General features: G+C 40.5%; 2 protein-coding genes across 10 annotated transcripts in view; both read right to left on the bottom strand.

Moving 5' to 3' along the window:
- Positions 1-309: 309 nt before the first annotated feature.
- Positions 310-18,176, bottom strand: si:ch211-14c7.2 (uncharacterized). The gene is made up of 6 exons (XM_006805193.2): positions 17,817-18,176; positions 14,180-17,129; positions 10,219-10,418; positions 9,083-9,204; positions 6,830-6,944; positions 310-2,911 (listed from the first exon to the last, which is right to left on the bottom strand). The coding sequence occupies exons 2-6, from the start codon at positions 16,578-16,580 to the stop codon at positions 2,780-2,782; spliced, it is 2,970 nt and encodes a 989-aa protein (XP_006805256.2). The 5' UTR covers positions 16,581-17,129; positions 17,817-18,176; the 3' UTR covers positions 310-2,779.
- Positions 18,177-20,411: 2,235 nt separating this feature from the next.
- The window catches only part of prx (periaxin), a 33,678-nt gene continuing 30,849 nt past the window's right edge, over positions 20,412-23,240 (bottom strand). For 8 of the 9 annotated variants that reach the window (XM_087851199.1, XM_087851206.1, XM_087851205.1 and 5 more), the window contains one exon: positions 20,412-22,740. In XM_087851199.1, the coding sequence (XP_087707325.1) occupies positions 22,451-22,740 (290 nt within the window). In that variant the 3' untranslated portion in view covers positions 20,412-22,450. Of the gene's footprint in view, positions 22,826-23,240 lie in introns of all 9 variants that reach the window. The other variant, XM_087851198.1, reaches the window with a different exon arrangement.

The following is a 23,240-nucleotide window of genomic DNA, read 5'->3' as shown; positions in this document are numbered from 1 at the left end:
TAGCCAGGTCCCTTTACTACGGTTCGGAGCCGCGGACCTTCAGTAACAGTAATAAATCACAGCAATAGTACATTCACGTAGTTGTAAACAGCATGATAATATATTAAGTAATCCAAAGTATTCAGAATACGTTACTCTCATTGAGTAACGTAATGGAATACGTTACAGAATACATTTTGGGGCATGTATTCTGTAATGGAATACATTTTAAAAGTAACCTTCCCAACACTGGTTACTAATCAGCCAGTGGTTCCCTCTTCATGAAATCAACAGGTCACATAATTCTGCATGTCAGGAGGAAGCATTAGCCAACACGCAGTATCATTTTATTACATCAGTCAACAAGGCGACAGCTGGATTCTCCTCATTGTGACAGAAAATATCCAATTTTTTCAAGAATTTGAATGTTGTATAAATGGCGCGCACTCACACACTCACACACACACACACACACGACTGATTCTGAATTTCATCACAGATGACAGAGTTAACAATTGAAATACACAACAGAGCGACTTAAAGTTTTCTGAGGTGACACAAATTAGAAACGCGGCGCATGATCGGCATAATGTGAACAATATTCTCATAAAATATCATTTTGACTGGCAGCTAAATTCAAGTTTTGCCCATGAAGTGGACTCGACTACAGAACAGCGCTGAACTAAAACGAATGCACTGAAACATTCGGCAGACAAGAAGCGAGACAGGAAGACAAAGAAAGAAAGAAAAAGGTGGAACATCACATGCTTTTGTTTGAGTCCACTTCAGTGTGTTTGAGAAACAAGACAAACATTTCCTCCTGAAATCACTTCCTCAACCTCGTAAACATTGGCACTTTCTCTGTTGGCACTAACTGGAAGACAAACTTGTTTCTCTGAGGAACCAGAACAAAGTTGAGACCTGTTCCTGTCACTGGCTTTTCAGTAGCAAATACACAATGAAAGCACATGCATCAAAATGTCAAATGTAAACAAAATTAAAACAAAAAAATCTTGATCTTTCTTTAGTACTCATTATTATATCTGCTCTAGGCTTTTGAAAAAAATAATAATGCTCAACTTTGATCTTCTGTGTGATGACACGACTAGACAAAAGGTTTTTCTGTTACTTCTACTGAGCGTGTGCATGAATCCAGGTGATGGTGACATCTGTAGAGGTTTCTGCTACAGACAGGAAAACTGAGGAGGAGTGAAGCTGTTACAAAGGGTCAGGCCACCACATTAATGGAGCTACAGAACAAAAACAAGCATCGTGTCATCGAGTCTTCTTCTCTAATTAAACCCAGAGATCTTTTCCAGGAGGAAGACTGGAACTTCATGCTACTTTCATAAAACGTGGCTGGAAATATAACTACAAATCTAGTTTTCTGGATAGTTCCCATTTACCTGACTTGGCACTCGATAATACAGACATGCCTCCATCACAATCACTTATTAGTCCAATTTGAAATAGCTGAAAAGCACAGATGCTTGGGTAATTTAAAATGTCATGCTGACACAGTTAGTCTTGTACCTGTTCTGCTCATTCAAAATTCACACTGGTCATTGATGCAGCCGCGCAGCTCATACTCTGTCTGAAAGCTGTATTAGAGCTGCTCCTGATTGGTTTGAACACGGGTAGGTGGGGCTTTAGTGCTCACAGCCACACCTGTGTGACTGAAATGATATGCAGGAAAAAAGTAGAAAATAAAACTGTGTTCGGAGTAGTCTGACGTCAGAGCTTTAGGCTCAATATTTGAACCCATGTTTAACATGAGCATCCATCAATGTAAGAGTATATACATGACAGGAAATAAGGAGAAGCCTTAAAGGCCCCTTCCATGAAGTAAAGCTGTGTCTTCATGAGTTATAAATGGCTTGAAACTTAACCAATAACCTCAGATGTTCTTCCCCTTTCAGCCTGACATATTCTATGAATATGCTTACAGTATACAGCATATAGTATATGAAGAACGCCAGTTTTTCAGAACTGGGATTTTCCTACTTAATAAAAAAATCTATTTCAAATTTAAACTGTAGTGTAGTGCAACATTATTTTATTTGTCTGTTAGATCAGCAACACTGGAGGCAATAACTTTTTGCCCCAATTACACTCTTCCATATCTGCACGACAAAAAAGAGAGACTGCAAATGAAAGCTAAACAACCGGCATGTCAGCTTTCCAAAATCATGACTAACAGGGCCGCCAATGTGTGTAAAATGATGTCTTATATACCCCAAAAGGTTGATTCTGTTCATCTGGACGTAGCGATTTCAGTGGGAGAAACGTTTCGTCGCTCATCAAAGTGACTTCTTCTGCCTTAAATATTTATTTTTATTATTTAAGTTCACCCCATGTGAGTTTTATCTCCTTTATATTTATTCTACCCTTGAGACAAAAAGCAGTGGTACTTCAGATCTATTTCTGTTTATGGAGGAATAAATTAGAGTGCCTTTAAGGTGGCGGCGTGTACCTTGTAACAGGTCACAATGCTCCAAAGAATCTCAGTAGATAAGGTGGAGACTTAACGGTTGGTAGTGGTGATAGTGAACAAGGTGATGAACACGTGATATAAAAAAAACACTCCCCCAGTATACATCAGCAGGTGGTGGAGGAGACACCAGCTCTCCTCACTGTCTCAGGCTTAAATAACCAGGAAGTGTGCAAAGAGTCAGCAGGTCGATGAGTGCTTGACTTGCAGTTTAACATGCTGTGAATCCGGCGCCTCGGGAAACATGTTAAAACCTGGAGTCCTTCATTGTGAATGCTGACAGCCAAACCAGAGCTGAGGTCCACAGAGTTACTCCATGATGTTCCTGTTGTAGTCATAGGACAGCCGTCGCTTAGCAGCGGCATGTTGAGCATGCTGATTGGCTGAGGGGAGGCCAGGGGAGAGGCGGCAGTTTGCTGTCGAGGAAGCAGGTCTGCTTTCCTGCAAAGATGAAAACTAAAATCAGCAACACAGCTGACTACAGCGTAGTTTATCAACTAGCCGGAGAGAAGGTTACAACAAACATGAACAAATGATAAAATCAAATCCATTATTCAAGAATAATTGACTTGTCGTAGGCTCAAAGCACACAGTGCCATTAGCTCTGATTAGGATGACACACCAGATGTGAGCGTGGTTTCCTTGCGGATCTTACAATGAAGACCAATTATCAGAACTGTGAGGTGTGAGCTCAGACGAGGAGGGGGAGCACTGACAGCCTTGTAGAAACAACACCTCACACTCCCCTCTCTCTTTCAGGACGCCTGATCTGTGAATAAACTGAGATTTCTAATGTGAGAGTTGAATTGGCCTCTGCCTCCTTATAACAAAACTTCCAGTTGGATCTGCAAACGCACACACAAACACACAAATCTGGAAAACATCAACACTGGATCGTACCCAGAATTCTGCTGGTACAAGTGTCCTCAGCTATGCTGCCACCTGCTACTTTTCCCTTTGTTATCTTGTATCTATTGTTTGAGTCTGTCCTTGTTCCTTGTCAGATTGTCCCTCATGGCCGTGCATCTCCTTGTTCTGTGTCTCCTTGAAGTTTGCTAGTGTTTGAATTCTTTGCTCCTGCTTTAGATTTTGTATTAATATGAATATTCAGTATTAAAACTGTTTTTTTTTTAGTTTTTAGTCACATAGCCATCATATAACACACGAATAGGCAACGACTGGACTTAAATATGAGACAGTTGTTCCCTTTGACCTACTTTTTAGTGATTCATCCACATATTTATATCTATGGCGGTGAGTTACAGTCAGTGATTACACTGCTATGTTGTCAGTTTAAAATGTAGCAATACCTATAATGAGCATGAACCATTAGCAGTAGTTCAGGCAGACCATAAAGTGGAGCTCTGCCACAAGATCAGCTGATATTGACAAAAGCTCCAATCAGCTGATGGTTCAGCTGATCCTCTTACGGGCACGAAATACATGCTGTGGATCTGCAGCCTGATTTGCAACCCAACAACAGCTTTTTTCAGAGCCATACCACCAAATATAGATTACTCCAGATAAAAACACATTATTTGACTCTAGCTGTCCTGGCTCCACATCAATCATCCAGTTCTAATAAGTCTGTAGAGATTATATAAAGCATTTGTTGGTGGCCTCTTTGTTACCGAAAGAGGCCACCTACCAAACCCCTTTCCCGAGTAACGATACGCAAACCTCTCTAAACCAGGTGGGAAAGGCGTGTCCTGAGGAGAGCACAGGTGGAATTTTGGGTCAGCTATATTTACTGCAATATACAACTTACAAAAAGCAATGAATCAAATTAAAATTGAACATATTTGTTCACATTGGCAGCTTTGATTGGTAGCGAGGAGGATTACAAAATTCGTGAGCAAGGGAAGTTATCTGAAAAATATGGAAAAAGACATTCCTGTGCCAAACAGAGCCATCTTTCAGGAAAATCTAGGTAATGCTAACAAGGGAGCCGAAGAGACAGCAAACATCCCCTCTGACAGAAACGTGGCCTACTTCAAAAGAGCACTCAATCTGAACCAGAGGCAGCGAGACTGCTGAAGGTACTGCGTTAGGTCCAGATGCTGCAAAAGTGCCTGCAATCAAAAGACATACTGACAACATTTCAGACTATTTTCTGCAGAAATAAACACAAGTTCACCTTCAAATTTTGGCTTGCACTAACCACCCGACAGCTGAAACACCACCCTACTTCATCCTGTCCTCCACTGTTGTCGCCTACGTAAACAATATCACTCTGACCTTCAGTGAACATTTGATTTGTGCATGCTTTATCATTGCTGCACAGCCAGTACGACACATGTAAACATCTATTGTCTGATAAACTGTAGGCCCCCATGTCAGCGCTGCACGTTTGCACATCTGGATATAACACAGATTTCAAATATACTACCTCAAGTACCGTCTCTTTTCAGCCGAGGGCATCTTTAACCTTAAACAGCAACACTTTGCTTCTCCTTTTTTTGGTCATTCCCTCCAATTACCTTAAATCTCCACACCTCTTTTGTTTGTTTTCTCAATGTGTCTAACAATATTCCTCTATTATAGCTCATCCCGGTGGTAATTTTTTGTAGCTTGTATCAATAATAGGGCTGCCACGATTAGTCGACTAGTCACGATTACGTCGACGATTTCGTCGACGACTGATTTAATAGTCGACGCGTCGTTTGAAGCTTTGTAAGATCCCAAAAGACGCAGGAATAAGTAGTAGGATTTAAGAGTGTAATAACGGAGTGAAACAGAAGATGGCAGCACTGCATGTACAAGGATGCCAGCTGCAGTTAAACCCCGAAGAAGAAGAAGCTGTGTCCCAGAATTCATAGCGCAGCCCAGCGCAGTTGTCAACAATGGCAGCAGCTAGTTAGTTTTAATATTACTCTTATTATTCTTTTTGGGTCACAAAATAAAGTTTAGCATATTTTCAGGCGAGAATGTAGCTGTGTAAACCTCAAATATCTGCTCAGTTTGTCAAGACACCACATATTTTCAAAAGCGCGCCGACGTTTTCAGAGACGTCTGTTACCCACTAGCTCGATAGCTAGCCGGGGGCTAGGCTCACTAGAGCCGCTGAGAACACCGGACTCCCGGCAAATCGTTTTCAAATCCACCGCCGTCTTTCGATACTCAGGTTAAACATGATATATAAGTAACTTAGATAACTTAAAAATGTTATTGTTTGGCTTTTTTTAAGTATTTTATTTGTTCCTCAGTAAATCGGTTTGGCTGAGATTAAAGTTAAAGTTTTTACACAGCTGAATAAACGTCAAGCAGACAGCTGATTATCAGAAGTGTGAGATGCTCGAGAATGTACTCCGGTGTCCTGTTATATTTTAGATAGCAAGGAGTTTATTAAACTTCACTGAAACAATCTGCAAACTTCATTAAAATTTAATAAACTATCATCTTGTCTTTATTTTTAGTTAGCACATACCTTAAACACTTCAAGCTGTAAGCTAATGATAGTTATATAAGAGCAGATGCTGCTGGTGCAATAAGCTGTACATTTTATGTCCAGTGGATGCATGATCTGATTAGTCGACTAATCGCAAAAATAATTGGTGACTGGTCGACTATCAAAATAATTGTTTGTGGCAGCCCTAATCAATCTGCAGAGGTTTTAGCTTTTGTAGTTCATAGCTTAGCATAATTTTATCGTACCAGTCTCAATTTGATTTTTTTTTTAAAAACATAGTTACCTTTCTTTAAAAAGTCAAAACATCATAAACGTTATCACATAGAACTATTCTCAGTCTTCTATCTTTATGTCTGAACTGTTAATTAGAAAGGTTACTGAAGACTTTATAATTTAATAATTGCTCAATTAGAAAATAACACCCCAGTCAAATGATAATGAAAACCAAAAAGTGATATTTTCACACCACATTCAGTAGCAAAGTAATTAAACAGCAATAACTTATATTTGAATTTATGTACAGTGAAAGATGCAGCATTGTGGAAAAATTAACAACAAAAACTATAATTGAGTAAAAATCGGGGCTGTTTGTGTACTGAGCGTTCTGCATAAAACAGCAGTCACATCATTTGAATGAGGCTGCAGGTTTCAAGGCTATCGGTCAAACAGCACTATGAGTTCATGTTACATGTTAAGGCTGTGTTGACGAATTCAATTTAAGAACCGCGAAGCTTCACAAATTGAAAGTGAACACTAAGTGCTCTGTGCTAATTCCCCTGCAGCAAATTATGAGCAAAGAGACGGAACATTTGCTGTAAAATTTGATTTCTTAAGTGTTTTCTATCAGATTGTGAACACTGAAACATGTCCGCAGCGAGCGATTAAGACGCACTCGTCTCCAAAGCTGCTGGGCTCGCATTTCCATGTGCATGGTGTCGGTCTTTACTCACAGTGTGCGGCTGCTCCAGGTGTAAAGTCTTCAGCAGCAGGTTACGAGACACGCCGTTGGCTCTCTTGTATCTCTGGCCGATCATTTTGTTCAAGTCGTGGAAACTGTCCAACAGCCTAAAGGTTCAAAGACACAGACACGCGATTTCATGCACAAGAAGAACATTTGTTTTAAATGATTGCTTTTCAAAGATTCAAGATCAGATACAGACTGAGTGCAAAACTTGTCTGCACCAGGTTTAAGGATTATTTCACATACAGACATCTTTTAAATCTGAAGAACATAAAGTGGGCCTGTTAAGATTCTCCTTTTTTTTCTTTCCCCATATAATTCTGTATGGAAGTCAAAAGCTCAGACTGCTCCAAACGCTTGGTTTCCTACTCTGCTTCAAGTGGTATAGTGGTTAACACATTCATCTTACACACAAAAGATCCCCAGTTCAAGACAGGGAGGAGACACATTCCCAGCCTGAGGGGTCACAAGCCTGGATAAAGAGGAGGGTATGTGGTGTAAAACTTCTACAAAATCCAATATGGATGCAATCTGCTGTGGCGAACCTTTGGGATAGAAGTACGTTTCTTTCTCTGTCCTATGTGACAGTGTGGTCAGCATGGTCATCTTTGTGACCACAGAAGCCCCGCCCACATAAAAGAAAGCCAGATCAAAGGTGTCCTTTAGTGCCACTCACATGTATTACACAGTGAATGTACTGAGGCAGTATACCAAGGCCAAATATAAGGGAAAAAAAACTATTAATAGCAACGTTATTTTACTAGAATCAAAGAAAAACGTAGAGTGCTGAAAATGACAGATAAAGGCCTCGTTTAAGAGTTTGTTTTCAAGTGTGTTCTTCTAGGAAATAGTTCATTTGATATAAAACTCTCCAGTTCAAGAAAACATCTCTATAATTAGAGTATGATATGGGAATCTATGTGTTAAGGTATCTGTGATAGTGAATATAACATACAACATATAACATACAACAGTCCATATTAGCTCAACTGCAAGTTGTATCAAACGCATTTTCTCCCATAAAGACGACATCTGACAAGCCCACCCATCTGGTGTGGTTTTACGACCACTAGAATAGTTCCCAGGTTTTTTTAAGGGTAGCTGCACAGGCAGAGAGCACCCTACCAACCCAGTCATTTTGTTCTGTAAGCATATCTGAAATTCAAGGGTTGCTCCTATTAGGCTGTCCAGGGGTACAAAGTTAAAAACATGTTTGCTCTGACAGGTTATAGTCAATTCTAACAGTTTTTTGAAATATAGTTGCACTTCACACAATCACCACTAGGTGGCCACATTTTCTTTCAACTTGTCAACGTATAGTGTTTTATCTCGTAAAACCACCGACACCATAAAAGAACATCAAATTATGCATTTTGTATTCATTCCTGTTTGACTCGAGTAAAATGACACAAATGATTTAGAGAAATATTCAGTGTTGGAGGGACAAGGAGGTAATTTTGTGAATAATTAAATTAAAAAAGGACCTGTATGTACAATGATATTTCTGTTTTTTAAATGAACCCATACAGATTGTTTAAAATGAAAGTTTCCCTGAATGATAGTTTTTGGTAATTGTTACGAGTATTTTCTTTAAAAACAAGTATGAATATTTAAGAAAAAGCGTCAACATTATGTAAGGAAAACACAGTATTTCTGTTAAAATGGTGAATTTATGGAATAGTTTTAAGAAGAAGAAAAAGTTCAATATTTATGAGAAAGATCTAAAAAGATTTTGTTCTCTTTTATCAAATCAGTTTGGAGAATTGAAGGGTTTGGTGAAGGATGACAATCTGTCAAAATACAATCATAAAAATTTGCAGGAGTAAAACTGAGTCTGATGATTTTGGGGGTCTGATCCATTCAGTACAGAGTACTTATGCAATAATATAGAAATAAAAACAGTATTTATGACTGGTTTCATTAGCCCTGAATCACAGCCTACTTTATCATCCTTCTAGACACTAGTGGGAAACATCCCATCCAATCTCTTCCGCTTATCCTTGTGGGAAACGGTGGGAAACACACGTTACTAAATTAAACTTGTGCTGTCTTTGGTGAAAGCTGAAACTAATGATTGAAACCAGGAAAGTGTTTACTGATGGCATGGATAAAGAGAGCTGAAGAATGTACATTGAAGGTACTTGTGCACCAACTTCACTCAGGTTCTTAGGTTTATTCCCATCCATCTTTTATCTAGAGCCATCGCTACACATGATGGCCTTCGTCAGCACGGTTCACCTACCCCTGGTCTTGGCTTGCTCCGCCTCTGAGGAGCTGGCTCAGTGTGGGAACAGTACTGAGGTCACAGGAGTCACTTGAGGATGAACCAGTAAATGAGGGGAAGGCTTCAGCAAAGACAGCCGCCTGCAGTAAATACAGAGAGAGCTCATCAAATACAGCTTGAGAGCTCAGCATCCGCAAGAAAACAGTCAAAACACAAGCATCAAAAACACATTTGCAGCATTTAGGAAAAAATATGCATTTATGGTTCATTGCATGAAAAGTTAATACTTTATTTTCATAAAGGCCTCCTTGTGGCACCACAGGCACCGACTTATTTAAAAACAGCCAGTCTCCTCCTCTCACTCTGCTTCACTGCAGTTTTGGGCAGGGCTCATTTTTCATCTGCATCTTTGCACTGTGCTTAATGTCCACTGGGAGACTCTCCCCGCAGTGCTGACTTCTTATTTTTTAATTTTATTTTTAAGGAAAAAAAAAAAAGCTGGGGTAAAGCTGGAGAAAATACTGATTAATTTTTACTCATAAAACGTAGTCACTCCTCCCGCAGGGTTACATCAGGGTGAGCCGTGTTTCCATGGTAATGGCACAGCCAACTTAGAAAAAGGGGGAAATTTTAGGTCACAGACATATGCACTTTCAACTGGATAAGAATTAGTGACCCACACAGATAACACTAAAATCACCCCATCTCTCACCAAAAAACAAAAACAGAGATTTGGACGTGAAACTAAACTCCTTCTCTAACTTATAGTCAACATACAATACACACACGAAGGTTTTTGCACATTCCACCCAGTGCCAGCTATATCTACCAGACACTAAGAATAGCAGATGGAACAAATAATGCATAGAATTACACATGAATAATTCTTTTCTACTGCATGATCCACAGGGGACTGAGTAACTACACAAATAACTCCCTGAATCCACCGAGCATCCCTGATCGATGGTACAGGAAGTGCAAACAGAGGTTAGAGTCACAGAGACAAACCACGCAAGACAGAAATTCAATGCTGTGACACAAATGAACCAATCCTGAGGAGTTTGTGGACTCAGTGAAGTGGATGTAATGGCCACTTTAGCTCTTACTGAACAAACAGAGCCGTTTTTATAGCAGTTACTGAAGGACAACTGTACCAGGTTCTGATTGGCTGAGAGTCTGTCTCTCCTCTCCTCCACAGCACTGGCTGGCCACCACTGCTCCACAACGTCTCCACCTTCATCTGATGAATCCTGAGGGAAGGCTGTCCAGGTGTCGTCTGACTGGTGGAACGAGCTGTCCGTCTTGCCTGGCGTCCAGAGGGTCGACTCACTGGTGATAGCATGCTTTCCAAGTGCTGTTATCAAACACACACACAGGCACATTAAGTCTTAGTACATACAATGTACTTTCGATGCTCTTAAAGGATATTAATGGGCATTAACCCTGTATTATAATACAGCAACAGCAGCATTGGTGCTAAAGGTGACAATAATTACTAGGATGGCTTCCAAACAGGGCCAGTTTATCCAAATGAATGAAGAATCCTAATAACTGTTTTGTACAAATGTCCACAATCGTTTTTAAATGCTGGAAAATTAAATTAAATTCTACAGACCCTACAACACATCTAACTAATAATTTAAGAAATCTCTGTCTGATCTTCACTAACGGTTTATTCAGTCTACTTAAACCTTGACACGTTTCTAAGATGCTTTAGATGGTTTCAATTCATGGAGTCTTACTGTTGCAGACTAAACCGTTCCTGTCGTCCTCATGTGCTCTGTGCAGATGGATGCAGCTAACCTATAAAATAGACCTGATGCTTTTTAAAGGGAAGTACAGACTTTAGTCTTCTGTGACCAAGAACTGGAAAAGCAGTTCAGAAGATGGACGGACAGACAATATGTGCATCCAAAATACTGTTGACCAGTCCTGTCCTGTCCAGTGCTCCCCCTCCCTTCCACTGGAGGGTTCTTCCTGTTGAAAGGGAGTTTTTCCTTCCCACTGTTTCCCAGTGCTTGTTAATAGAAGGTCGTCTGATTGATGGGGAGTTCTCTGTATTATTATTGGGTCTTTACCTTTCAATCTAAAGTGTTGTTTTGATTCAGTGCTATATAAACATATTTAATTGAGTTAAACAGAATTAGAAAGTAGTATAACACAGAAATACTTAAAGTACAAGCCCATTAATGCTGGTCAGGTTGGACCATCAGTTTTATCCATGCTCTCACGCACGGTTTTTGAGCAATGTAAGAATAACAACACTGTAGTCCAATAACATTGGTGGTTAAGCACTGGGGGGTTGCCAGTCATATTTTAGGGGTATGGTGTGGAGACATGCTCCCATTAAAAGGTGTATAAAGAGCAGGCTAAGGTCATTTACAAACTGCAATCGCTCTGATGCTCTAAAAATTAAACTGGATTCTCACAAAGATAGTGGTTATATTTTAAATTATTATTAGATGTGCCAGAATTAAAACCCACAGTTCTAGTAGCTCTTCAGCTTTCTATTTGTCAGCAGCACAGCAAGACAACTTGCATTTATTATTCTGTCCCTTGTCGTATCATTGTGTTGTCTATGGCTGTGACTGCTTCCTGCTGTTGCTTAAAAAGTTGCCTGCTGTACCAGACTCTGCGGGATTCTTTGAGTTTGTATGTTGGACTTTAATCTCACTGCGTGGAAACATTTCAGCGAATATTTGTATCTCTCTTCGATCCCTGCTGCTTTGACACGTCTACACGTCGCTCTCCATTGCTCGGTGCATTTATCCGACGATGTATCTATCAGACACTTGTCTGTGAGACTGTTTCCTTTTCACCCGTTGCCCAATAACCTGAGGCTAACAGGAGAGCTCACTGGCCTGTTTGCTTCCTCCCCCTCTCTTAGCTCGACTCTGAATGATTAATACCGCGTAGTGAGACGGGGAGATCAGTTAGGAATCCAGGTCAGGACAAACTAGTCTTATTTCCACTGTGCTGGTAAGTGATGCCTACCAAGGCAAGAAAGAACTCTGCATATTTATCACAAGATTAAAAGTACTACTGCTCAACAACTTATTTACGTCATCTAAGTTACAGCATGTGCTTGAGTGTACAATGATTAGCTGTATGATTATCAGGCTGCCTTACTTTAACTCTTTACCCCCATTTCAGGCCTGTTTACAGAACAAATTGACTAAGTTTGCATCACATGTTAGTGAGGGTGGTCGCTGCCTTTGCAGGTACCCTTCAAACTGCATCTTTATTGATATACACCGAGGGATCAAATGTATCATTATGGAGGAATGAGTTAAAACAACCTGTTCCGGAACACACGTCTAATCAAATGTTTTTCCATGTTTTTTCTGCCTCTCACTCCTTTTATTTCAAGCTAATTTTTTCAACCTTGTTGTTATATTCAGTGTAGATTTATAATATGTATTTTCCCAGATTTCACACAGGCACAGCCTGACCTCTGTTTGCAAATGCTATGAAAGGTGTTTGTTACACTCTACTGTAGCTATTCATTAAAAGACTTTTGGGTCATGGTGAACTACTTCACTTTATCCACTGTGTGAAACAAGTAGATTTATCTCCTCCTCCTTTTAAGCCAACATTTTCCTGATTGGCTGGCCCTCATTGAGATGCTTAAACAGAATGTGGGTGGGGCTTCAGTGCCTGAGATTGCCTTATTAGGGATGCCCATCATAAGTGACATCATACAGAGCCATGGATAGAAAAAAAACAACTTCAGCCATGTTTAATATGGACATTTGCTACTGTAACTCACATGTTTATTGAAAGCCCATTTTTATTACTAATAATTAAAACCAAAATAAACTAAAAGGCCAGATAAGTGTGAAAATATGCATAAGTAATATGGGTGAAGCAAGCCTTTAGGTTTTATAGCTGGTCCTTTAATTTTTGCCCTTTTACATACATCAGTCCATCTGATGATAAATGGTGACTGATAAGCCATCAGCAACATGTTAAAATAAACAGAAATACTTTTCAGTAGAACAGACTGAGACATAATTATGCACCAACCTCAGCACAGCCTCATTTAGCCCCCCTGTGGAAACTGGGCTTAACATGATTTAGGTGATTAGCTAAACGGAGCAGAATGAGGGATCATTACGACTGATTAACACCGGCTGTGAGAGAAAAACAACGAGGCGCAAGGAGTAAAAGATCTGACATACCTGCGCGTGTCTGCTTCAAGAGTGTAGCAGATAAGAGCCATCATACTGTCACACTACTAATTAAATTCATTGCTTTATTTTGTTCATCATACAGTTCTTTAAAAAAAGCCAATAAAAATATTTTCTTCTCAATTACCTTCTTGCACTGAATGATGGTGTCCAATATTTTTTAATTCCACGTACCCAGGAAGCTTTGAGATGGGTTTAGTTTTGTTCCTCCATGAGTTTGTTAGCAGGATTAGTCGAAAAGAATCAGGCAGATTTGTAGGAAAAGTTGTACCAACGATAAGGAAGGGCCCAACTGCCTTTTGGAGTTGATCTCAGTCCAGTATTTTATTTTATTTTTTGAATGGATCTTTTGAGGGCGACAATATTAAAAAACTGCAAAATATCTTGATGTTCTCTATAAAAAACTAACTTAATTCCAGATAATTAGATCTCAATTCTTGAGGAGGGAGTTAACAATGCAGTTTAAGTAAGGACTTCCAGCTACTTTATCAAACACATCTTCATAAAATAGAAACTACAACAGCAACAGAATTTTGGAAAGATAAAAGTAAATACCCACTTGTGCATAACTACTTGTGCGCTTCTTGAAAACAGATTGTGTGCACTTGCATTCCTCAAAGTGTACAAAAGGTTAAAAATGCACTAATTCTCTGAGGGAGTCGTTGCCATTCACTCTTTGTTTCCCCAACACAACACAAAGAGTGTTAAAGAGTCTAAATCTGCACATTTCTGACTTTTTTTCTGAAAATCCCTGAAGCCTTTCTGTGGCAGCCTTGTTATCCAGGACCAAAAGATCCAAGTCTACAGCACACAGAAAGGCAAATTTACAAAAGATCCCAAAGGAGTGAAAGAGATACTAAAATGAGAGGAAAGCCTGGCTCGTAAACACAGAAAGGGACAGAGAATGAACAACCACGAGACTCACCAACACTCTCTCTGCTCCCACAAGGCACTGAGGCAGACATGGTGAACTCCTCGCTCCAGGCTGGCTCTCCCTCCGCCTGCATGAACACTCCAAACTCATCTTCCTCCTCCTCCTTCCTCCCTTCGTCAGTGGCCACGGTGGAGCCACTCTCCACCTCACCCTGCTCCTCCAGCTCTCTTCTCTTCCCTTCTTGGCCTCCTTCTCTGTCTCCTGCTGTTGCACTGACTGCCTCCTCCTCCCTCTCCTGACAGGGCAGGCCGGTTGCCATGGATCCCAGGGTGGGCAGGGAAGGGGCAGGATTAGCCTGGGAGAGCGCAGGGGAGGTGGGGAGATTGGTGCAGGCAGTGTTAGTGATGTTAGTCTCTCCACTTGGTTCAACAGGAGCATTACTTGTTTGTGCACAGGTGTATCCATCCTCCTCCTCCCACTTCCTGTGTTCATCTTCAACCTCCTGTAACCTCCAGTCTTCCTCTGAAGCACAGTTTATCTCTGTCCCTTCATTATTATCTTTGAGTGTGACTTCTCCTTTACCTTCATCCGACTTCCGAATTTCCCCAGCTCCGTCTCCATGTTCAGGATTGAGGCTCTCTTCTAAATTTCCTTCTTCTGACTCCGGCTCATCTTTCGTCCCACATTTGCTGCTCTTGTCTGCCACAATCCTCTCGCCTGACTCAGAGATGGAATGATCTCCATCTGTGAGGGGTGAAGGTAACACTTCCTCCTCATTTTTAAACACAGATTGAGGTTTATTATGTAATACCTCATTCACAGTGGTTTTCTCATTGGCCTGTTCTTCTTCACCTGCGACCCCAGAGTTTTCTTCCTCTTGCTGATACCCCTCAACGTGATTCTCCTGCTCAGCCTGAACCCAACAAGTTTCACGGTCAGCACTGCAGACGCTGCCCTCTATGGGTGCGGCTGACTTGTTGAAACTGAGGGAGACTGCAGTGCTGCTGGAGGCAGGCGTAAAGACTGCACACCAGCTGGAGAATTCATCAAGAGCCTCGCTGATGTTCTCCTTTTCATCTTTAACATCTGCACACTCAGCCCTTTTCTCTGATTCTTCACCTGCTTCATCGAGATCAGAAAATCCGTTTACATTAGCCCCTTCTTCTTCTTCACGGGGACATTCACTTGGTTTTCCCTCAGTAACGCTGTTCTTATGTCTTAAACTATCAGTCAACCCAGAATGTCCATGGGTGACGATATCTCCTTCAGTGTATCTGTCCTCTTGTTCCTCTGAATAGCCATCCTTGCTCTGAGAAGCTTGTGTCTTCTGCCCCTCGCTGCTCTCAGTTTCTCTCGTTTCTCCCACATCGCAGCTGTCGTGGGAGTCACTGTAAGAACGAGTAGATTCTAGGTCAGGGTTTAGTTCAGTCAAAACAGAGCTGGAAGACTCTAACATGCCGAGGTCTCCCTTATCCTCCTCTTCATTCTTTTGCCTTTCCTTCCTCATTCCCGTCACCTCACTGTTCAGCCTGTTCGGGATGCCTCCCTCGTGTCCATCCTGGCTTTTCCTCCTCTGTGCTCTCCTTCCACACTGGACGCAGGATTTAGGAGAAACGCTGTGGCTGCATCGGGCTCGCCTGCTGTCCTGCTGTGGGGTGGGAAACTGTTTACAGTCCAGGCCTCCTTTGTCTTGCTCTTCCTGCCTTTCTTCCACAGCGATTTCACCAGCAGGAACTTCCCTGCTCCTCTGCTGCCTCTCTCTGCTCACGCCTGTTTTCTCCCGGCACGCTGCATTGCCAGACTTCCTCCATCTCCGCCCCGATCGCACCCTAACCCGGTTTGCTCCGGTCTGTGCCGGTGGAGTTGGCCCAGCTGGAGTGTCTCTGCGTCCTCCTCCTACTCCAGTCTTTCCTCTCAGCCATCCTCCGACCACGCTGGATGCTGCACCGGTTGTCACTCCAGAGTTGGGCTTAGCTGCTGAATACAAACAGCTTCCTTTCTCAGTCCGGAGGAACAAACACTGAGTCTGAGTCTTCCCGCTGCCCTCTGAGGTCTTCAGAGTGGCAACTGTTACCAAAGCTCCGATTCCAGCCTGCCTACTGTCCACCCCCAGCGGAAGCCCATATCCCATGCGACCCCACTCGCCACTCAGGCAAACATCTGCAGGCCTGGGGCAGGACGCTGAACTTCCTCGACCTGCAGGAGGAGCTATGGGTGCTTGTCCTCCTCCCAGCAGATTAGCAGTCTTGTGGCGATTCCTGGAACACAGGGCCCAGGCACGGAGACCCCGAATGAGCGGCAGATCTGCCAGTCCCAGCTCCAGTCGGCTGGGGAAGGGCAGAGAGGCTCTGGAGCATTTCTGGAGCATCTCCCGGCTAGAGCCTGACATGCTCAGGCACGGGTAGTTGTTGTTGTTATTCTGCTGGAGCATAGTGCTTGTTGTGGGCCTCATCTATGTTTTATTAGTTGGTTTTTGCTTATCCTTTATTAAAATGCAGCCTGTCGGCTCAAGTTCAATTCTCATTTGTGAGAGGGAGCGCTGCTACAATCAAGAATCTATTCTTGATTCACAGCCTGACAGCTCAAAGGCAAAAAGATCATCATTTAGAAAAACATCACTGGGCAAATTTCTCACTGATTAATTCTGACAGTGGTACCGAAGACAATGTTTTCCTAACATGGGCGGAGGGAGATGAATCTCCTTGTAATCTCATATCTTAGCAGATTATTCTGACTGCATCTGAAGACAGAATCTGTTGTTTTTCTGACAGGCGACCTGCCACTGTTTGCATCTATAACTCCTCAACTTAGAAAGTCTCCTGATGAAGAAGAGAAACATGCAAGTGTGATGTCCAGCTGTCGGTGCTGATGAGAGCAAGGGAAATGAGAAGTTTGTTTTCTTCCAGGCTGACGCTCAGTGACGCCGTCTCCGGAGCTTCGCCGCCCTCCCCGTTCACTGGCCTCTCCTCACTGAGGACTGACTCAGCTGTCACAGAGCACCCTGCAGGGGAATGGGTAAAATAAATAAATAAATAAATAAATAAAACAAACATGGAAATTAAAGACTCATTGTGCAGACTTATTATAAGGTAGTGTGATATGATTAAAGAGCAAGGATCCTGCCAAGAGGAGGCCCAATCCAGTAAACCAGGATGAGCTAATGAATAAAAAGCTTAAATATTAAAATGATTTAATGCTGACTTCACTTTGGTTTGGCTCAATGAGTTGCAGCTATAAGTCAGTGTGGGAGGTGTGAGTCTGTCAGAGGTCATGCATTTGAATCCAAAGTGACTTCTTTTCCCACAACTCCGACCCAAACAGGCTCTTTTATATATATGAAAATGGGAACTGACACCATTTGCATTGTGGTGAGAATTAGATTAGTTGTTGCATCAGCCACACACAATCATCCAGTAGACTAAAAACGAAACACAGGTGGCCATAAACCCATAAATCCACTTCTCCTGCCCACACAGCTTAAAGGATTTACCCGAAGAGCATCAATAACCCGCCACATAAGCGACAAAAATAGGTTTGAGCCACGTATGTCATACTTAGCCTACTCCTATCAGCACCACTGTGATGAAGATGAGCCACGTCAAACCACACAGTGTACCAGCACTACCTGTGTTCCCAGCCAGCATGTCCTGAGAGGGATGCCCACAGCCGAGTGCTCATTGTTTCTTACCTTTTTTGAAGCCCCGGGGTCTCAGGTCCAGGCTCTGGATTGAGTGTCCTTTACTTAATGCCCCTCTGCTTCCTTATTGTTTACAGACGAAGCCTATTCTCCCTCCTCTCGGGCTCTGGAGCATCCTAAAGTGGAATCAGCGCCGCCTCATCTTTCTACTCGGCCTGCACCGCAAACGTTACAAATCGCTCGAACATCCATTCAGTCCTGTCCCATCGTTTAAATCAGAGCACAGCCTCTCCTCCCGACTCGTTCAGCCATTGCGCATCATCTCATCCGCCGCGGCTCGGCATCGTGCGCCGCCGCATCTTACCGCAGTAGCCTCCGGTGTGCACAGCGAGCAGGATGACGAAGAGCTAATTTGACTTACAGCCCACTCACTGATAGGAGGCGTGATTCGTGCCACACAGAGCAGGGAGAGGTGAGGCGAGCGGAAGTGTATGGAGGGTTCGTGATGCCACACTTAGGGAGAAAGAACACACTGGTCTAAAATACAGAATCTATTTGTTTGCTACTGGGAGCTTCAGACCTAGAGCTAGAATTTAACACAAATTTATCATATGTACGTTGGTTTCTGACATTTTCAGAGGTGAATATAACATGTAATAAAAACACAGTGTCTGGACTTTTAACCATTCCCCATTAAAATAGTTTTAATGTGTTCATTCTGAAAAAACAACCAAACAAAATGGGACATTTGAGACGAAATGTGTTTTTTAAGTACAGGTGAAAGAATCCCAGTGGCAAAATTATTATTGACTGGTGAGTTAATTAAAATAACTATTAGAAAAAGTAACAAATCACAGAAAAATATGGCTACTTTTGCTTTTTCTGGGCACACTCCCAGTTTCTCTGATGTATTCCTGAGATATGACAAGCAGCTTTCTCTGAAAATAAATAAATAAAATCAATAAAATTAGTTGATTTTTTTTCAGTGTGCAGCAGAAAAATATACACAAGAGAAACAGTTACGGAAAGTGAAAATGTCACCCACAGGTCACCTATGAAAGTATTTGTGTTCTCTCCATATTTCTATAAGCATTTGAAATAAAGGAGTAAATATTCTGAAATTTTAGAGGTCATTTTTTATATTACTTGTTAGCTTAATTTGCCAAAATTACCAGTAGAGGCTGTGTTTACATAAGTCACTTGGTCTACAGTGCTACTGTTTATGTAATGGTTGAGTTTCATTGCATTAATAACTGTTTATTTTTCTACTCACTGTATTATCTTCATTATCTATATTAGGACAGTGAGTTAGTCACCTATCAGAGAGCCAGTACCTGTGCTTGTTGTAGTAAAAGTGCAGACTAGATGCTACTTTCACCCATAGTTTATGATTTTACCGTTTTTTTGTGTGTGTGTGTGTTTGTGACAGCATATTGGATATTAAGGTACAGTGTGGAGTATGTTTAAATTTTTATGACACCATCTAAGAGGTGTTGATTTTAGTTTCAGTGATTACAATTCTAGTAATTTATGTTTCCATTGCTTAGCATTAGCATTTACCTTGCTAACCCCTTGCTAACGGAACTTGCAAGGATTCATCCAAATATGGTTAATTCCAGCTCCAAACAAATACAACAACAACAAAAACACCCTGGTATCAGCCAAAAGAAACTTTATTTTAAAAGGGATGAAATTATGAGATTTTAAAAATGCTGAAATTGTTCAGTGAACTGAAAACAGTAAGTTTGTAGCTGGTGATGCTGCACTCTCCCCTGTCTCTGCTTCATGGCATTGTTTACTCCTCATACAGCATTAGTGTAGCCTCACATACTCTCACCAGAGCGCCTACGTTTTCACAGCATCATCACAGCAGCAGATGAGTACACACACACATAGAAAGAAGACGTCATACATCCATGTGCACAATTTACTTTTTTCCTCCAAAGTCCTCCTCTCCAGACATTTTCAATAAGCCTCATTCATGTGCTATGCATCTTTTTCATAACTCTAATATAAACAGGCCAGTAAAACCGAGCTTTGGTATTATATAGTCAAAATATTCAAAAAGAAATACATTAAAGATTATTAAGAGTCTTAATTATTTTTCTGGATTTAAATGGGCTTCCAGACCGCTGCGTTTCTTATATTAGGAATTTAAAATGTACATGTTGTGCTTTGTTCATATGTTCTGTCATACTCTTAAATGGTGTATGCTTATATTAAATAAAGCTGTTTTCAAATGAGGCCAGTATACACATACCATAAATTGCTATATACTGCTTTAAATAGCCTTTTCAGTCATTTTTTTATACCCTTGGCTAGGGATGATGTCATAGAGGAAGGATCTCCCTAATATGGTCAATTAAGGCACAAAGTGCTACACACAAGCTCCACCTACCCGTTGCCCCTGTGAGGGGCATCCATTCAGGGGGCAGATGGTTTATGAAAGTTGGGTGGCCTTAAAGTGAAGATTTAAAAACAGCTTGTTTCAGACATTTAATGAAGTGAGGATCTGCACCAAGGCCCAGCTTATGATGACTCTGAGACTAAAAGAGACTAAAAGATGTGAATTATGCAATATAAAAACATGGAGTAGGAAATAATATTGTCTCTTTGAAAATTTCACTGAAATTTATTAAAAATTTGACTACAGGACAGAAGAGTTTTTGTGTGAATATTACTTTATTTAAGTAACATCTTTACAAACATTCTTTCAGTGCAGCTCTGACAAAACACTTGCCACTGAAACCCTTAGAATCAAAAAGAAATTCGAAGACCTCGTTAAACCAGAAAGTTAAAAATCTCTCTGCATGTACATCCTACCTCAGTGCGCGTTACCTTCACATGTCACTGCTCGTCTCAGCTTTTTTTTTTTAAAGCTCTAGTTCTCAGCTGCAAAAAAAGGCACTGTGCTAAACGTTGTTAATGAGACAACTCTTTTATGGATTCATGCATTTTACCACGCAGCTTCATTCCATCAGTCAACCAAATAAAGGAAACACAAAAGTGTTTATTCTTAAATGTTTTACATCTACTTGAAAACAGAAAACCGTTCAAAAAGCCTGATTGGTGTATCCTCTAAGGTAGGACGTTTTAACAGAATACCAGAAAAATTACAAACATGTTTATAAATGGTAAGTTCTTTGTTTATAAATTAAACTTAAATATCAAAATTTAGAGACATAAAAACTGATATTCAAGAAGATTATTCCATTTTAAAACAGTTTATACATTAAATAGTAGATACATTGTTTAAAATGTACTGGGTAAAGGCACTTAAAGTTTCAATCACTCTGACAGTTACTTTTGGTGTTTTTAGAAATAAATATTTGTTTTCTGGCCTTTTTTTCTAACACGATTGCTTTGCAACAAGATCAAGACACGCCACCCCCACTAGTCTCACTCTAGCAGCCTTTTAGCAACTTGGATCAACAGAATAAACTTTACAGTTTCCTCTCTAAAATTTCTGAATTTCTGGTTTAAATCCCCAAATTTCCGTCCAGCTCACTGCGGATGTTTTGAAACGCAACAATACTTAACAGCCGAGCTTCATAAATATCAGTGTATTTTAAAGCTACAGCCTCATTCACAGAAAATACAGTGGTGCCCTTTTTTTTGGCATTGTACAGTAAAAACATTAATAAAAAATATATTAGCAGCAGGTTGGGCTAAATATTTGAGAGCAACCTATAACCAGATAGTCACAGGTTTGATCCCCACAGCAGAAAAAGAGTCCAGAGCGTCCTGCTTACTCACTGACCTCTGGAAAAAAAAAAGCACAGGCTAAACGTGCTAATATATAAAACTATGGCAAAAAAAGCCCATAATCTCAGAAAGTTCACACTTTTTCTTCAAGATCAACAAAACATTGTTTCAGGTCAAAACAATATCATTTATGCTTTGGTAAATATGAAAATACATTATGAACTGAAAAGGAAACAGCTTCAAAAAAGCAATTATATTGTTTTATTTACATAAATATTCCTCTGGCCTACGTTGTGATGGTTCATAATGAAATATTTTTAAATGATCATGAAACTGAATCATGAACCATGAAGTCTATGTGAGTAAAAGACTCTTTCCAGCGCATTTCAAACACAAAACAAAAATAAATAATGAAGCAGTCCGACATGTTGACATTCAGAGTGAAACCTTTAAAAACCAAACAAAATCGGATAAATAATTTGGACTAAACTAACAAACTGTAACAAAAAAAGTCGTCACATGTAAGATGAGAGAAGGAAGTATATAGTAATCTTTAGCTATAATAATGACAATAATACTGCTTGATGTAATGTTATTGTAGTTCATCACATTCATACATCATCTATGAAAATATAATATAATTTTTTTGTTAAGGCACAGATGAACCCCAAATTAATATACATGGTGTTCCTCTGGGTTGTGTTACTATTTATCCATCTAAATTGATTTGGTTAGAGTTGCCCAGTTTTGGCGATATTAGCTGGAGAAATGATGCGTGGAGCCCACAAATAATCAGTTCAAAAAAGTTCAGTAGATAAACAGCACTACAGGTCAGAAGAAAAAACAAATGTATCATTAATTTGGGGATGAACTGTCCTTTTATTAGAGGTTTACTTTATATTAACACGGCAACCTCACAAAAAAACATAACAACAATAACAAGAAAAGTAAAATACATTAAAGATACCATTCCAGCATCTTCAGTACTTTGACACCTGGTGAGCTGCTGTTGTTGTTTTTGTTGTTGCTGTGGTCGTTGAAGACTCGTCTGTTCGTGTTTCAGCCAGGTGGGTGATTCTGGTAGTCTTTGTCACCATGGTGACAGTTCCCTCCTTGGAGGAAGAGATTTGGTGCTCTTCGGTCATTTGCGAGGTGGTAAAGTCGAGCCCTGAGGTGTGGAGGCAGAAAGACCCCGAGACATCTGCCTCACCCCCTACCTCACCTTTCCGCTGGGCCTGAGGAGAACCCTCTGGAGTTATCTGGAGGAAGCCTGCGAGGTAGGCCAGGAAATAAGAGAGAAATGAAAGGAAAAGAGGAGGATAGGTGAAGAAATCAAGAGGGAAAAGAAACTTAGTCTTATGTAGAAGAGACAAAACAGAAGAGTATATAGATTAGAGATTTATTTACCAGGCACACAAAAAAATATACAAAAAACATCAAAGGTAGCAGCAAGAATAAAGTATAGATAGTGTAAAATATATTCTAATAAATCCTGTGGTAATATAGTGAAAAAAACAAAATCCAGACATAACATATGAAAACCACATGCAAAATTGATTAAACATCATTGTTGAATGTGTAGACTTTTACAGTTTTTCATTTTCTCATTTATATGCTGATCTATCGTCTCGAGTCTTACAGTTTTCATAATGCAACTAAACGGGCAAATTTAATAGACGGAGTAGATACAAATTTTGATTTTTCTAAATTTTCCATGTAGTGCTTTGATAAAAAAAAAAAATCTCTATTTTCTTGTCCTTACTATATTTA

This window comes from Neolamprologus brichardi, chromosome 14 (genome assembly GCF_056152115.1).
Source record: "Neolamprologus brichardi isolate AB-2024 chromosome 14, ASM5615211v1, whole genome shotgun sequence".
Lineage (NCBI taxonomy): Eukaryota > Metazoa > Chordata > Actinopteri > Cichliformes > Cichlidae > Neolamprologus > Neolamprologus brichardi.
Note: the sequence above shows the minus strand (reverse complement) of the source record. Positions and strands in the feature narration are given on the sequence as shown.